This window comes from Petromyzon marinus (genome assembly GCF_048934315.1).
Source record: "Petromyzon marinus isolate PM22_M1 ecotype Great Lakes invasive population chromosome 78 unlocalized genomic scaffold, UKy_Petmar_22M1.pri1.0 chr78_unloc.4, whole genome shotgun sequence".
In the NCBI taxonomy this organism is placed as follows: Eukaryota; Metazoa; Chordata; class Hyperoartia; order Petromyzontiformes; family Petromyzontidae; genus Petromyzon; species Petromyzon marinus.
In genome coordinates, this window is record NW_027422628.1 from 41,251 (window position 1) to 61,032 (window position 19,782).

The 19,782-nt window shown below is 53.7% G+C and overlaps 1 protein-coding gene across 1 annotated transcript; it reads right to left on the minus strand.

Moving 5' to 3' along the window:
• Nucleotides 1-248: 248 nt before the first annotated feature.
• Nucleotides 249-19,346, minus strand: LOC116937566 (uncharacterized). Its single transcript, XM_076058841.1, has 4 exons — nucleotides 16,494-19,346; nucleotides 10,144-10,486; nucleotides 4,564-4,815; nucleotides 249-518 (listed from the first exon to the last, which is right to left on the minus strand). Exons 1-4 carry the CDS (start codon nucleotides 18,980-18,982, stop codon nucleotides 264-266), a joined length of 3,339 nt encoding a protein of 1,112 aa, XP_075914956.1. The 5' UTR covers nucleotides 18,983-19,346; the 3' UTR covers nucleotides 249-263.
• Between the last annotated feature and the right edge of the window lie 436 nt (nucleotides 19,347-19,782).

The window sequence follows — 19,782 nt, forward strand, 5'->3', positions numbered from 1 at the left end:
GAGACTGAGAGAGAGACTCAGAGAGAGACTCAGAGAGAGACTGAGAGAGAGACTCAGAGAGAGACTCAGAGAGAGACTCAGAGAGAGACTGAGAGACTGAGAGAGAGACTGAGAGAGAGACTCAGAGACTGAGAGAGAGACTCAGAGAGAGACTGAGAGAGAGAGACTCAGAGAGAGACTCAGAGAGAGACTCAGAGAGAGACTCAGAGAGAGACTCAGAGAGAGACTCAGAGAGAGACTGAGAGAGAGACTCAGAGAGAGACTCAGAGAGAGAGACTGAGAGAGAGACTCAGAGAGAGACTCAGAGAGAGACTCAGAGAGAGACTCAGAGAGAGACTCAGAGAGAGACTGAGAGAGAGACTGAGAGAGAGACTCAGAGAGAGACTGAGAGAGAGACTGAGAGAGAGACTGAGAGAGAGACTCAGAGACTGGAAGGCGGAGAAGCGGAGCAGCGAGAAGGGGAGCAGGAGCAGACGCACCAGGAGGACGTCCGTGACGCGGGGCTTACGGTAGCCACCCTGCGGGGAGGCCGGAGGGAGAGAGAGAGAGACTCAGAGACTCAGAGACTGAGAGACTCAGAGACTCAGAGAGAGACTCAGAGAGAGACTCAGAGAGAGATTGAGAGACTCAGAGAGACTCAGAGACTCAGAGAGAGACTCAGAGAGAGATTGAGAGACTCAGAGAGACTCAGAGACTCAGAGAGAGACTCAGAGAGAGACTGAGAGACTCAGAGAGAGACTGAGAGACTCAGAGAGAGACTCAGAGACTGAGAGACTGAGAGAGAGATTGAGAGACTCAGAGAGAGACTCAGAGAGAGACTCAGAGAGAGACTCAGAGACTGAGAGACTGAGAGAGAGATTGAGAGACTCAGAGAGAGACTCAGAGACTCAGAGAGAGACTCAGAGAGAGACTCAGAGACTCAGAGAGAGATTGAGAGACTCAGAGAGACTCAGAGACTCAGAGAGAGACTCAGAGAGAGACTGAGAGACTCAGAGAGAGACTGAGAGACTCAGAGAGAGACTCAGAGACTGAGAGACTGAGAGAGAGATTGAGAGACTCAGAGAGAGACTCAGAGAGAGACTCAGAGAGAGACTCAGAGACTGAGAGACTGAGAGAGAGATTGAGAGACTCAGAGAGAGACTCAGAGAGAGACTCAGAGAGACTCAGAGACTGAGAGACTCAGAGAGAGACTCAGAGACTCAGAGAGAGACTCAGAGAGAGACTCAGAGAGACTCAGAGACTGAGAGACTGAGAGAGAGATTGAGAGACTCAGAGAGAGAGACTGAGAGAGAGACTGAGAGAGAGACTCAGAGAGAGACTCAGAGAGAGACTCAGAGAGAGACACACAGGGAGATTGAGACACACACAGTGAGACACACACAGACAGACAGTGAGACACACAGTGAGACACACACACACAGTGAGACACAGTGAGACACACACACACACACAGTGAGACACACACACACAGTGAGACACACACACAGTGAGACACACACACACACAGCGAGAGACACACACACACAGTGAGACACAGACAGACACACACACAGTGAGACACACACACACAGTGAGACACAGTGAGACACAGCGAGACACACACACAGTGAGACACACACAGTGAGACACACACAGTGACACAGTGAGACACACACAGCGAAACACACACACACAGTGAGACACACACACAGTGAGACACACACACAGTGAGACACACACACAGTGAGACACACACACAGTGAGACACACACACAGTGAGACACACACACACAGTGAGACACACACACACAGTGACACACACACAGTGAGACACAGTGAGACACACAGCGAGACACAGTGAGACACACACACACACAGTGAGACACACACACACAGTGAGACACACACACACAGTGAGACACACACACACAGTGAGACACAGTGAGACACACACACACAGTGACACACACACACACACAGTGAGACACAGTGACACACACACACACAGTGACACACACACACACACAGTGAGACACACACACACAGTGAGACACAGCGAGACACAATGAGACACAGCGAGACAGTGAGACACAGACAGACACACACACAGACAGACACACACACACAGTGACACAGTGAGACACACACACACACAGTGACACAGTGAGACACAGACAGTGACACAGTGAGACACAGACAGACACACACACACAGTGAGACACAGCGAGACACACACAGTGAGACACAGACAGTGACACAGTGAGACACAGACAGACACACACACACAGACACACACACACAGTGACACACACACACACAGTGAGACACACACACACAGTGACACAGTGAGACACACACACACACAGTGACACAGTGAGACACACACAGTGAGACACAGACAGACACACACACACAGACAGACACACACACAGTGACACAGTGAGACACAGACACACACACAGACACACACACAGACAGACACACACACAGACAGACACACACACAGTGAGACACACACACAGTGAGACACACACACAGTGTGAGACACACAGTGACACACACACACAGACAGACACACACACAGTGACATACACACAGCGAGACACACACAGTGAGACACACACACAGTGAGACAAAAACAAAGACAAAGATCCCCCGTATAGCCTTAACAGACTGTAGGGGCAAGTGCTGTTAGCGAGCACCTATGAAGGCCGGAACGGTACACGAGGGGGTGGGTGGCCAGCACCACGCCCGACCGCCTTTGTCTCCCTAGTGGCAATGTTTACACACCGCTACACCAGGTACTCATTTGAGGCTGAGTCGACCTAGGGGAGGCCCGGGACCAGTTCAGATAATCGTCACTGGTGTTGGCCGTGAGCGGGAATCGAACCCGGGTCGCCAGGTTCATAGCGCAGTGTAGCGCTAACCGCTACACTATCACTACACACAGATACACACACACAGTGACACAGCGAGACACACACAGTGAGACACACACACACACACAGACACACACACAGTGAGACACACACACAGTGACACAGTGAGACACAGACACACACACACAGTGAGACACACACAGTGAGACACACACACACACAGTGAGACACACACACAGTGAGACACACACACAGTGACACAGCGAGACACACACACACACACAGTGACACACACACAGACACACACACACACACACACAGTGAGACACACACACAGACACACACAGACAGACACAGTGAGACACAGACAGACACACACACAGACAACACACACACACAGTGAGACACACACACAGACAGACACACACACAGACACACACACACACAGTGAGACACACACACAGACAGACACACACACAGTGACACACACACACACACACAGACAGACACACACAGACACACACACACAGTGTGACACAGTGAGACACACACACAGTGAGACACAGACAGACACACACACAGTGTGACACAGACACACACACAGACAGACACACACAGTGAGACACACACAGTGAGACACACAGACACACACACAGTGAGACACACACACAGTGACACAGTGAGACACAGACACACACACAGTGAGACACACACACAGTGACACAGTGAGACACAGACACACACACACAGTGAGACACACACACAGTGAGACACATACACACAGTGAGACACACACACACAGTGAGACACACACACAGTGAGACACACAGACACACACAGACACACACAGACACACACAGTGAGACACAGTGACACACACACACAGTCACACACACACACACAGACACACACACACACACAGACACACACACAGTGAGACACACACACACACAGACAGACACACAGACACAGTGAGACACAGACAGACACACACAGACACACACAGTGAGACACGCACAGACACACACATAGACACATAGACACACACACACAGACACACACACAGACACACACACACAGACACAGACACACACACACAGACACACACACACAGACACACACAGTGAGACACACACACAGACACAGTGAGACACAGACACACACACAGACACACACACACAGACACACACAGTGAGACACACACACAGACACAGTGAGACACACACACACACAGACACACACAGACACACAGTGAGACACACACACACACAGTGAGACACACACACACACAGACAGACAGACACAGACACAGACACACACAGACACACACACACAGTGACACACACACAGACACACACACACACAGTGAGACACACACACACAGACACACACAGTGTGACATAGACAGACACACACACACACAGACACACACACACAGACACACACAGTGAGACACACACACAGACACACACACACACAGACACACACACACACACAGACACACACACACACAGTGAGACACACACACAGTGAGACACACACACAGACACACACAGACACACACACACACACAGTGACACACACACAGACACACACACAGACACACACACAGACACACACACACACAGACACAGCCAGACAGACAGACACACACACAGACACAGACACACACACAGACACAGTGAGACACAGCCAGACACCTCACCTGGATGTCCACGTGTGAGCGGATCACCCCGCGGATGATCTCCTCCTGCTCCTCGTGACGACTTCTCCCCCCCCCCTCGCCCCCCCCCTCGCCCCCCCCCTTGCTCCTCCTCCCCCTCGCCCCCCCCGGCCCCCCACGAGGGACCCCCAGGAGCCCCTCCCTTCGGGCGATGTCCTCGGCACGGAGGCGGAAACGCGGAACGGTGGCAAGGTGGCAGATGGCCCGCTGGTAGCGGGCCCACCAGCTCATGTACTGCACACACACACACACAGAGAGAGAGAGACATACATACACACACAGGTAGACACACACACAGAGAGAGAGACACATAGGTAGACACACACACACAGGTAGACACACACACAGAGAGACACACACACACACACACAGAGACAGAGAGAGACACAGGTAGACACACACACAGAGATAGACACACACACACAGAGAGAGACAGAGAGACACACACACAGAGAGATAGACACACACACACACACAGAGACACAGAGAGACACAGGTAGATATACATAGATATACACACACATAGACACACACACACACACAGAGACAGAGAGACACATAGATAGACACACACACACACAGAGACACAGAGACACACAGGTAGACACACACACAGAGAGATAGACACACACACACAGAGAGAGAGACACAGGTAGACACACACACACAGAGACACGTAGATAGACACACACAGGTAGACACACACACACAGAGACACACACACAGAGAGACACACACACACACACAGAGAGAGACACATAGATAGACACACACACACAGACACATAGATAGACACACACAGGTAGACACACACACACAGAGAGACACATAGATAGACACACACATAGATAGACACACACACACACAGAGACACATAGATAGACACACACACACATAGATAGACACACACAGAGAGACACATAGATAGACACACACACACAGAGAGACACACACACACAGAGAGACACACACACACACACAGAGAGAGACACATAGATAGACACACACACACATAGAGAGACACACACACACAGAGAGACACACACACACACACACAGAGAGAGACACATAGATAGACACACACACACAGAGACAGAGAGAGACATAGGTAGACACACACACAGAGAGAGACACACACACACAGAGAGAGAGACACAGGTAGACACACACACAGAGAGATAGACACACACACACAGGTAGACACACACACACAGAGACACACACACACACACAGAGACACACACAGAGAGACACACACACACACAGACACATAGATAGACACACACACACACAGAGAGAGACACACACACAGAGAGACACATAGATACACACACACACACACACAGAGAGACACACACACACAGAGAGACACACACACACAGAGACACATAGATAGACACACACACACAGAGAGACACATAGATAGACACACACACACATAGATAGACACACACACAGAGACACATAGATAGACACACACACACAGAGAGAGACACACACACACAGAGACACACACACACACATAAAGAGACACACACACACACAGAGAGACACATAGATAGACACACACACACAGGTAGACACACACACAGAGAGACACACACACACAGAGAGACACATAGATAGACACACACACACAGAGACACACACACACACACAGAGACAGGTAGAGATACATACACACACACACACAGATAGACACACACACACAGATAGACACACACACACAGAGAGACACACACACACAGAGACAGACACACAGGTAGATATACATAGATATACACACACATAGACACACACACACACAGAGACAGAGAGACACATAGATAGACACACACACACACAGATAGACACACACACAGAGAGAGACACACACACACACAGAGAGACACATAGATAGACACACACACACATAGAGACAGAGAGACACACACAGAGAGACACACACACACAGAGACACACACACACACAGAGACACACACACACAGAGACACATAGATAGACACACACACACATAGATAGACACACACAGAGAGACACACACACACAGAGACACACACACACACAGAGACACATAGATAGACACACACACACAGGTACACACACACACACAGAGACACACACACACACAGAGACACATAGATAGACACACACAGGTAGACACACACACACAGAGAGACACATAGATAGACACACACACACAGGTAGACACACACACAGAGACACACACACACACACAGAGAGAGACACGTAGATAGACACACACACACATAGAGAGACACACACACACAGGTAGACACACACACACACACAGAGAGACACACACACACACACACACAGATAGACACACACACAGAGAGAGACACACACACACAGAGACACATAGATAGACACACACACATAGATAGACACACACACAGAGAGAGACACATAGATAGACACACACACACAGAGAGAGACACAGGTAGACACACACACAGAGAGAGACACACAGGTAGACATACACACACATAGAGAGACACACACACACACAGAGACACATAGATAGACACACACACACAGAGACACACACACACAGAGAGAGACACACACACACACAGACACATAGATAGACACACACACACATAGATAGACACACACACACAGGTAGATACACACACACAGAGACACATAGATAGACACACACACACACAGAGAGACACACACACACAGAGACACACACACACACAGAGACACATAGATAGACACACACACACATAGATAGACACACACACACAGAGAGAGACACATAGATAGACACACACACACACACAGGTAGACACACACACACACACAGAGACACATAGATAGACACACACACACAGAGAGAGACAGGTAGACATACATACACACACACACAGAGAGAGACATAGATAGACACACACACACAGGTAGACACACACACACACACAGAGACACATAGATAGACACACACACACAGAGAGAGACAGGTAGACATACATACACACACACACACACAGAGACATAGATAGACACACACACACACATAGATAGACACAGGTAGATATACATAGATATACACACACATAGACACACACACAGAGAGAGACACACACACAGAGAGAGACACAGGTAGACATACACACACACAGAGAGACACACACACACAGAGAGACACATAGATAGACACACACACACATAGATAGACACAGGTAGACATACATAGATATACACACACATAGACACACACACACAGAGAGAGACACACACACACAGAGACACATAGATAGACACACACACACACATAGATAGACACACACACACACAGAGACACATAGATAGACACACACACACATAGATAGACACACACACACAGGTAGACACACACACACACAGAGACACATAGATAGACACACACACACATAGATAGACACACACACAGACACATAGATAGACACACACACACACACAGAGAGACACACACACACACACACAGAGAGACATAGATAGACACACACACACACATAGATAGACACAGGTAGATATACATAGATATACACACACATAGACACACACACAGAGAGAGACACACACACACAGAGACACATAGATAGACACACACACACACAGAGAGACACACACACACAGAGAGACAGGTAGCCATACATAGACACACACAAACACACACACACACAAACACACACACACACACAAACACACACACACAAACACACACACACACAAACACACAAACACACACACAAACACACACACAAACACACACACACAAACACACACACAAACACACACACACAAACACACACACACAAACACACAAACACACACACAAACACACACACACAAACACAACACACACACAAACACACACACACAAACAAACACACAAACTCATACACACACACACAGACTCACACACACACTCATACACTCACACACAGACTCATACATACACACAGACTCACCCACCCACACACTCATACACACACAAACACACATACGTACACACTCACATGTACAAACACACACAAACACACACACACATCCACACACACAAACAAACACACACACACAAACACCCACACACCCACCCACCACACACTCACCCCCACACACCACCACACACTCACCCCCCCACACACGCACCTACACCCACCCACCCACCTACCCACACACCCAACCACACACACCCACACCACCACACCCACACACCCAACCACACACACCCACACCCACACCACACACACCCACCCACACACCCACACACCAAAAACACACACACAAACCCACCCATACACCCACACCACACACACCCACCCACACACCCACAAACCCACCTACCCACACACCCACCCACCACAAACCCACACCACCACACCCACACACCCAACCACTCACCCCCCCCCACACACACCACCCACACCCACACACCACAAACCCACACCACCACAAACCCACACCATCACACCCACACACCCAACCACACACACCCACAACCCACCTACCCACACACCCACAACCCCACACCCACCACCCACACACACACACCACAAACCCACACCACCACACCCACACACCCAACTACACACACCCACACCACACACACCCACCCACACACCCACACACCACAAACCCACACCACCACACCCACACACCCAACTACACACACCCACACCACACACACCCACCCACACACCCACACACCACAAACACACACACAAACCCACCTACCCACACACCCACCTACCCACAAATCCACCTACCCACACACCCACCCACCCACAAACCCACACCCACCCACACTCACACCACACCCAACCCCCACACACGCCCACCCACCCACAAACCCACCTACCCACAAATCCACCTACCCACACACCCACAAACCCACCACACCACACACACCCACACACACACACACCACACCCACCCACACTCACACCACACCCAACCCCCACACACGCCCACCCACCCACAAACCCACCTACCCACAAATCCACCTACCCACACACCCACAAACCCACCACACCACACCCAACCCCCACACACCACACACACACCCACCCACAAACCCACACTCACCACCACACACCACACCCCCACCCACCCACAAACCCACCCACCCACCCAACCACACACACCCACACCACACACACCCACCCACACACCCACACCACCACACCCACACACCATCACACCCCCACACACCACACAACACCCACCCACACACCCACACACCACAAACCCACACCACCACACCCACCCACACCCACACCACACACACCCACCCACACCACACACACCCACCCACACACCCACAAACCCACCTACCCACACACCCACCCACAAACCCACACCACCACACCCACACACCCACCCACCCACCCACAAACCCACCTACCCACACACCCACCCAACCACATACACCACACACCACACCCCCACAAACCCACCCACCCACCCACCCACAAACCCACACACCACCCCCCCCCCCACCACCCCCCCCCCCCCACCCCCCCCCCCCCACCCCCCCCCCCCACCAACCTGTATAACCGACACCACGATCACCGCCCCGGCGAGAACGGCACGGGCGTCCACCGGCGCCCGCCGCAGCAGCAGCAGCGAGCGAGCGTAGTTGTAGGTGTAGGTGTAGTAGTAGTTGTAGGTGTTGGCGTAGTTGTAGGTGTAGGTGTTGGCGTAGTCGTAGTTGGTGTAGAGGTGTCGGAGCGGCCGCCCGGCGGGGCCGTCCAGCGTGGCGTCGTAGGCGGCCCGCACGGCCGCGTCCCGGAGGGTCTCGTAGGCCGTGGCCAGCGTCACGAAGCGCTCAGAGCCGCCCGACGAGCCGGAGCGGTCCGGGTGGTCGCGGCGGGCCAGGCGGCGGTAGGCGCTGGGAGGTGGGTGGGTGGAGGTGGGTGGAGGTGGGTGGGTGGTGGGTGGGGAGAGGGGGGAGAAGGGAGAGGGGGAGAGAAGGGAGAGATGGGGAGAGGGGGGAGAGACACGGGGAGAGACACGGGGAGAGATGGGGAGAGATGGGGAGAGACACGGGGAGAGACACGGGGAGAGATGGGGAGAGATGGGGAGAGACACGGGGAGAGGGGGGAGAGACACGGGGAGAGACACGGGGAGAGATGGGGAGAGATGGGGAGAGACACGGGGAGAGACACGGGGAGAGATGGGGAGAGATGGGGAGAGACACGGGGAGAGATGGGGAGAGATGGGGAGAGACACGGGGAGAGACACGGGGAGAGATGGGGAGAGACACGGGGAGAGATGGGGAGAGACACGGGGAGAGATGGGGAGAGATGGGGAGAGACACGGGGAGAGACACGGGGAGAGATGGGGAGAGACACGGGGAGAGATGGGGAGAGACACGGGGAGAGATGGGGAGAGATGGGGAGAGACACGGGGAGAGATGGGGAGAGACACGGTGAGAGAGAGACACGGTGAGAGAGAGACACGGTGAGAGAGAGACACGGTGAGAGAGAGACACGGTGAGAGACACGGTGAGAGATGGGGAGAGATGGGGAGAGACACGGGGAGAGAGAGATGGGGAGAGAGAGATGGGGAGAGACACAGGGAGAGATGGGGAGAGACACGGGGAGAGATGGGGAGAGACACGGTGAGAGAGAGACACGGGGAGAGATGGGGAGAGACACGGGGAGAGATGGGGGGAGAGATGGGGAGAGATGGGGAGAGACACGGGGAGAGACACGGTGAGAGAGAGATGGGGAGAGACACGGGGAGAGACACGGGGAGAGACACGGTGAGAGATGGTGAGAGACACGGGGAGAGATGGGGAGAGACACGGGGAGAGATGGAGAGAGACACGGTGAGAGAGAGACACGGGGAGAGATGGGGAGAGACACGGGGAGAGATGGGGGGAGAGATGGGGAGAGACACGGGGAGAGATGGGGAGAGACACGGGGAGAGATGGGGAGAGATGGGGAGAGACACGGGGAGAGATGGGGAGAGACACGGTGAGAGAGAGACACGGTGAGAGAGAGACACGGTGAGAGAGAGACACGGTGAGAGAGAGACACGGTGAGAGACACGGTGAGAGATGGGGAGAGATGGGGAGAGACACGGGGAGAGATGGGGAGAGACACGGGGAGAGAGAGATGGGGAGAGAGAGATGGGGAGAGACACAGGGAGAGATGGGGAGAGACACGGGGAGAGATGGGGAGAGACACGGTGAGAGAGAGACACGGGGAGAGATGGGGAGAGACACGGGGAGAGATGGGGGGAGAGATGGGGAAAGATGGGGAGAGACACGGGGAGAGACACGGTGAGAGAGAGATGGGGAGAGACACGGGGAGAGACACGGGGAGAGACACGGTGAGAGATGGTGAGAGACACGGGGAGAGATGGGGAGAGACACGGGGAGAGATGGAGAGAGACACGGTGAGAGAGAGACACGGGGAGAGATGGGGAGAGACACGGGGAGAGATGGGGGGAGAGATGGGGAGAGACACGGGGAGAGACACGGTGAGAGACACGGTGAGAGATGGGGAGAGACGCGGTGAGAGATGGGGAGAGACACGGGGAGAGATGGGGGGAGAGATGGGGAGAGACACAGTGAGAGAGAGATGGAGAGAGACAGGAAGAGAGACACAGTGAGAGAGAGACACGGTGAGAGATGGGGAGACAGGGAGAGAGACACGGGGAGAGACACTGGGAGAGACACGGTGAGAGAGAAACAGGGAGAGACACGGTGATAGATGGGGAGAGACACAGTGAGAGACACGGTGAGAGAGAAACAGGGAGAGACACGGTGAGAGATAGGGAGAGACACGGTGAGAGAGAAACAGGGAGAGACACGGTGATAGATGGGGAGAGACACGGTAAGAGAGACACAGTGAGAGAGACACGGTGAGAGACACGGAGAGAGACACAGTGAGAGAGAGACACGGTGAGAGACACGGAGAGAGATGGGGGGAGAGATGGGGAGAGACACGGTGATAGATGGGGAGAGACGTGGGGATAGATGGGGAGAGACAGGGTGAGAGACATGGGGTGAGAGACGTGGTGTGAGAGACGTGGGGTGAGAGACACGGTGAGAGACACGGTGAGAGACACGGAGAGAGACACGGTGAGAGATGGGGAGAGACACGGTGAGAGAGAGACACGGTGAGAGATGGTGAGAGACACGGTGAGAGAGAGACAGGGAGAGAGACACGGTGAGAGAGAGACAGTGAGAGAGAGACACAGTGAGAGACACGGTGAGAGATGGGGAGAGATGGGGAGAGACACGGGGAGAGACACGGGGAGAGACACGGTGAGAGACATGGTGAGAGACACGGGGAGAGATGGGGAGAGAGATGGGGAGAGATGGGGAGAGACACGGGGAGAGACACGGTGAGAGACATGGTGAGAGACAGGGGGAGAGACACGGGGAGAGACACGGTGAGAGATGGTGAGAGACACGGGGAGAGATGGGGAGAGACACGGGGAGAGATGGAGAGAGACACGGTGAGAGAGAGACACGGGGAGAGATGGGGAGAGACACGGGGAGAGATGGGGGGAGAGATGGGGAGAGACACGGGGAGAGACACGGTGAGAGACACGGTGAGAGATGGGGAGAGACGCGGTGAGAGATGGGGAGAGACACGGTGAGAGATGGGGAGAGACACGGGGAGAGATGGGGGGAGAGATGGGGAGAGACACGGGGAGAGACACAGTGAGAGAGAGATGGAGAGAGACAGGAAGAGAGACACAGTGAGAGAGAGACACGGTGAGAGATGGGGAGACAGGGAGAGAGACATGGGGAGAGACACTGGGAGAGACACGGTGAGAGAGAAACAGGGAGAGACACGGTGATAGATGGGGAGAGACACAGTGAGAGACACGGTGAGAGAGAAACAGGGAGAGACACGGTGAGAGATAGGGAGAGACACGGTGAGAGAGAAACAGGGAGAGACACGGTGATAGATGGGGAGAGACACGGTGAGAGAGAAACAGGGAGAGACACGGTGATAGATGGGGAGAGACACAGTGAGAGACACGGTGAGAGAGAAACAGGGAGAGACACGGTGATAGATGGGGAGAGACACGGTGAGAGAGAAACAGGGAGAGACACGGTGAGAGAGAAACAGGGAGAGACACGGTGATAGATGGGGAGAGACACAGTGAGAGACACGGTGAGAGAGAAACAGGGAGAGACACGGTGATAGATGGTGAGAGACACGGGGAGAGACACGGTGAGAGATGGGGAGAGACACGGTGAGAGACACGGTGAGAGATGGGGAGAGACACGGTGAGAGACACGGGGGGAGAGAGACACGGGGGGAGAGAGACACGGTGAGAGACACAGGGAGGAGAGAGACGGCCAGGTAGAGCCGCAATCACCAGATCGGCAATCACCAATCACCAGATCGTCGACATGCATAACGTGGTTGACCAACTGGGAGCCATCCCTTCATCGCATGCGGGCATCGATCAGCCTCCCATTATATCTGTACCATATGGAGATTCCCCCGGTACAGCTATTGAAGGCTTCACGAACTACGTGGTCAAAATAGATGTTAAATAATGTGGGAGCCAGAGGACATCCCTGTCGCACCCCAAGGTGTACAGTGAATGGCTCTGACTCCCGGCCACGTAGTTTTACCCAGGCCCGCTCACCATCATGAAGTTCCTTAATGATCGTGAGCAGGGGGTCAGGGACTCCAAAAGCACGAAGAACGACCCAGAGCCCAGGCCTACTGATGGTATCATAGGCCTTGACCAGGTCAATAAAGCAGAGATGTAGCTCTTGTTGGAATTCCCTACACCTCTGCTGTAGCAGACGGACAGAAAATATGGCATCTGTGCAGGACCGCCCTATCCTCAAACCGCATTGGGGCTCCGCAAGCCTCTCCTCAGCGTGCCTGGCAAGGCGATGCTGAATAATCCTTGCCAGGACCTTTCCCGGCACACTGAGGAGTGAGATGCCCCTGTAGTTGTTACAGTCTGTGCAGTCCCCCTTCTTAAAAAGGGGAACCACCAGGGCATCCTTCCAATCCTGCGGAACCCGTCCAGTGGTCCAGACTGTTGTTATGATGTCATATAGGGCAGTCTGTGCACAAACGCCACCCTCCCTCAGCATTTCGCTTGGGAGATCATCTCTGCCCGCTGCCTTTCCTGGTCTCAGACTCCGGATCGCCTTCAGTACTTCCTCAACAGATGGCACCTCAGCTAGCCACTCACAGGGGGTGACTTCTTCCAATATTTGAGGCACCGCAGCCTCAGCAGGGTCATCCTCACTTTGTGCCACGATGTTTTCCTGGCTGAGGGATTTTCCCTCCCCCAGGACCTCACAGAAATGCTCAGCAAATCTGCAAACCTGTTCCTGGGGGTCGGAGATTGGATCACCGTTTTTTCCCCTAATGATGGTAATAGGTGTGGCGCTGCAGGTTACTTTTTTGATGGAGTTAAATATAGATTTGTGATCGCGGGCCACTGAGGCAGACTCCATCTCCTCAGCAACCCGCGACCACCATCCATCCTTGCAGCGCCTCACGGCTCTCCGAACCTCCGAGCGAAGGCTGCGGTAAGCCTCCTCATTCTCTGACATGGGATTCTGTAGCCGATGGCAGTGGGCCTGTCGCTTTTTCTCAACCATCCTGAACACCTCCTCTGTCAGCCAGGGTCTCTGGGGAGGTCTAGACCGCGTACCCAAAGCAGCCATTGCAGCTGCATGAGTCACAGTCCTAAACCTCGCCCATTTACCCTCGACATCAGGAGGAGTTGGGGACGATGCCAATCCCAGCCGCAAGTGATGATGAAATTCTCGCTTGCAACTTTCATCAGATAACTGAGACCAGGCCACTTTAGGTCGCAATGGGGTCCTGGGTGTACACCCACCACCGGAATGGAAGAATGGCAGGCGCATCTTACAGATGACTAGTCGATAGTCAGAGGGCAGATCAGCTCCACGGTAGGTCCTGGTGTCAAGGACATGGGCTCGCATCCGCTGGTCCATCACTATGTAGTCCAGCAGATGTTCTTGCTTGGACCCGGCATGCATCCATGATGTTGTGTGGATGCGCCGATGCCGGAACAGCGTGTTGGTAATTACAAGCCCATGGGCTGCACAAAAATCTAGCAGCCTCCTACCGTTGTTATTGAGCTGATCTGGCCCATGCCCTCCAATCACTCCAGACCAGGTGCCAGTATCATGACCAGCTCGGGCATTGAAGTCACCCAACATGATGACTCTATCCCGAGGGGCCACTTTAGCCAGCACCTGTGACAGGAGGTCATAGAAGGCATCTGACTCATCGGCTTTGCCTGCATCCCTCCACGGATGTTCATCTTCGGTGGGGGCATAAGTAACCACGACCACCATTCCTCGCCTCCGGTTGATGGGAAGGCGAGCCCAAAGTAGCCTGGGGCTTACAGCTTCCCACACCTCACCGCCACACACACACACACATAGTGACACACACACACAGTGACACACACACACAGTGACACACACACACAGACACACACACAGTGACACACACACACAGTGACACACACACAGTGTCACACACACAGTGTCACACACACAGTGTCACACACACAGTGTCACACACACAGTGACACACACACAGTGACACACACACAGTGTCACACACACAGTGTCACACACACAGTGACACACACACAGTGACACACACACACAGTGACACACACACAGTGACACACACACAGTGACACACACACAGTGTCACACACACAGTGTCACACACACAGTGACACACACACAGTGACACACACACAGTGACACACACACAGTGACACACACAGTGACACACACACACAGTGACACACACACACTGACACACACACAGTGACACACACACAGTGACACACACACAGTGACACACACACACAGTGACACACACACAGTGACACACACACAGACTCACCGCGCGATCTCAGCCCGTGTGGCCGTGCGTTCCACCCCTAGGAGTTCGTAGCAGCTGACGCTGCCGCAGTAGATCCCCTCCACCAGACCACCGCCTCCACTGCCTCCACCTCCACCACCGCCTCCACCGCCTCCGCCGCCTCCACCTCCGCCTCCGCCGCCTCCGCCGGCCACCACGGGCAGCCAGAGAAGCAGCAGCAGCAGCCATGGCAACGGTGACGACAATGGCGGTGATGGTGGTGGTGGTGATGATAGTGGTGGTGGCGGTGATGATGATGATGATGATAGTGGTGGTGGTGGTGATGATGATGATGATGATGATAGTGGTGGTGGTGGTGGCGATGATGATGGTGGTGGTGGTGATGATAGTGGTGGTGGTGGTGGTGATGATAGTGGTGGTGGTGGTGATGATGATGATGATAGTGGTGGTGATGATGATAGTGGTGGTGGTGGTGATGATAGTGGTGGTGGTGGTGATGGTGATGATGATGATAGCGATGATGATTGTAGCGATGATGATTGTAGCGATGATTGTAGCGATGACGATTGTAGCGATGACGATTGTAGCGATGATGATTGTAGCGATGATGATTGTAGCGATGACGATTGTAGCGATGATGATGATTGTAGCGATGATGATTGCAGCGATGACACTTGTAGCGATGATGATTGTAGCGATGATGATTGTAGCGATGATGATTGTAGCGATGATGATTGTAGCGATGATGCCGATAGAGACGGAGCGCAGTCTCCATGAAGGACGCGGGAACCAGACGGTCTGGCTGTATCGTCACCACCCACGACTGTTCCACCCACGACTGTTCCACTGGTGACTGTTCCACTGGTGACTGTTCCACTGGTGACTGTTCCACTGGTGACTGTTCCACCGGTGACTGTTCCACTGGTGACTGTTCCACCGGTGACTGTTTCACTGGTGACTGTTCCACCCGTGACTGTTCCACTGGTGACTGTTCCACTGGTGACTGTTCCACCCGTGACTGTTCCACCGGTGACTGTTCCACTGGTGACTGTTCCACCCACGACTGTTCCACCGGTGACTGTTTCACTGGTGACTGTTCCACCCACGACTGTTCCACTGGTGACTGTTCCACCCGTGACTGTTCCACCGGTGACTGTTCCACTGGTGACTGTTCCACACGTGACTGTTCCACCGGTGACTGTTCCACCGGTGACTGTTCCACCGGTGACTGTTCCACCGGTGACTGTTCCACCGGTGACTGTTTCACTGGTGACTGTTCCACCCGTGACTGTTCCACTGGTGACTGTTCCACCGGTAACTGTTCCACACGTGACTGTTCCACCGGTGACTGTTTCACTGGTGACTGTTCCACTGGTGACTGTTCCACTGGTGACTGTTCCACCCACGACTGTTCCACCGGTGACTGTTCCACCCGTGACTGTTCCACTGGTGACTGTTCCACTGGTGACTGTTCCACCGGTGACTGTTCCACCGGTGACTGTTCCACCGGTGACTGTTCCACCGGTGACTGTTTCACTGGTGACTGTTCCACCCGTGACTGTTCCACTGGTGACTGTTCCACCGGTAACTGTTCCACACGTGACTGTTCCACCGGTGACTGTTTCACTGGTGACTGTTCCACTGGTGACTGTTCCACTGGTGACTGTTCCACCCACGACTGTTCCACCGGTGACTGTTCCACCCGTGACTGTTCCACTGGTGACTGTTCCACTGGTGACTGTTCCACCGGTGACTGTTCCACTGGTGACTGTTCCACCCACGACTGTTCCACTGGTGACTGTTCCACCGGTAACTGTTCCACTGGTGACTGTTCCACTCGCGACTGTTTCACTGGTGACTGTTCCACTGGTGACTGTTCCACCCACGACTGTTCCACTGGTGACTGTTCCACCGGTAACTGTTCCACTGGTGACTGTTCCACCGGTGACTGTTCCACTGGTGACTGTTCCACTGGTGACTGTTCCACCAGTGACTGTTCCACTGGTGACTGTTCCACTGGTGACTGTTCCACTGGTGACTGTTCCACCGGTGACTGTTCCACTGGTGACTGTTCCACACGTGACTGTTCCACTGGTGACTGTTCCACTGGTGACTGTTCCACACGTGACTGTTCCACTGGTGACTGTTCCACTGGTGACTGTTCCACTGGTGACTGTTCCACTGGTGACTGTTCCACTGGTGACTGTTCCACCCGTGACTGTTCCACCGGTGACTGTTCCACTGGTGACTGTTCCACCGGTGACTGTTCCACCGGTGACTGTTCCACTGGTGACTGTTCCACTGGTGACTGTTCCACCGGTGACTGTTCCACTGGTGACTGTTCCACCGGTGACTGTTCCACTGGTGACTGTTCCACCGGTGACTGTTCCACCCACGACTGTTCCACTGGTGACTGTTCCACCGGTGACTGTTCCACCGGTGACTGTTCCACCGGTGACTGTTCCACCGGTGACTGTTCCACCCATGGTTGTCCTCACAGCCACTGCCATTGCTGCAGCTGTTGGTGGTGGTACTACAGCTGGTGGTGTTACTACAGCTGGTGGTGTTACTACAGCTGGTGGTGTTACTACTGGTGGTGTTATTACAGCTGGTGGTGGTGGTGTTACTACAGCTGGTGGTGTTACTAGAGCTGGTGGTGTTACTACAGCTGGTGGTGGTGTTACTACTGGTGGTGTTATTACAGCTGGTGGTGGTGGTACTACTGGTGGTGGTGGTGGTGTTACTACAGCTGGTGGTGTTATTACAGCTGGTGGTGGTGGTACTACTGGTGGTGGTGTTGCTACAGCTGGTGGTGGTGGTACTACTGGTGGTGGTGGTGTTATTACAGCTGGTGGTGGTGTGTTACTACAGCTGGTGGTGGTGTTACTACAGCTGGTGGTGGTGTGTTACTACAGCTGGTGGTGGTGTTACTACTGGTGGTGTTATTACAGCTGGTGGTGGTGGTACTACTGGTGGTGGTGGTGGTGTTACTACAGCTGGTGGTGGTGGTGTTGCTACAGCTGGTGGTGGTGGTACTACAGCTGGTGGTGGTGGTGGTACTACAGCTGGTGGTGGTGTTACTACAGCTGGTGGTGGTGGTACTACTGGTGGTGGTGGTGGTGTTACTACAGCTGGTGGTAGGGGTGGTGTTACCACCCCTACCACCGCCACCACTACCACCTCACCACACCTCACACCACCTCACCACTCCTCACCTCACCACTCCTCACCTCACCTCACCACTCCTCACCTCACCTCACCACTCCTCACCACTCCTCACCACTCCTCACCACACCTCACCTCACCACAC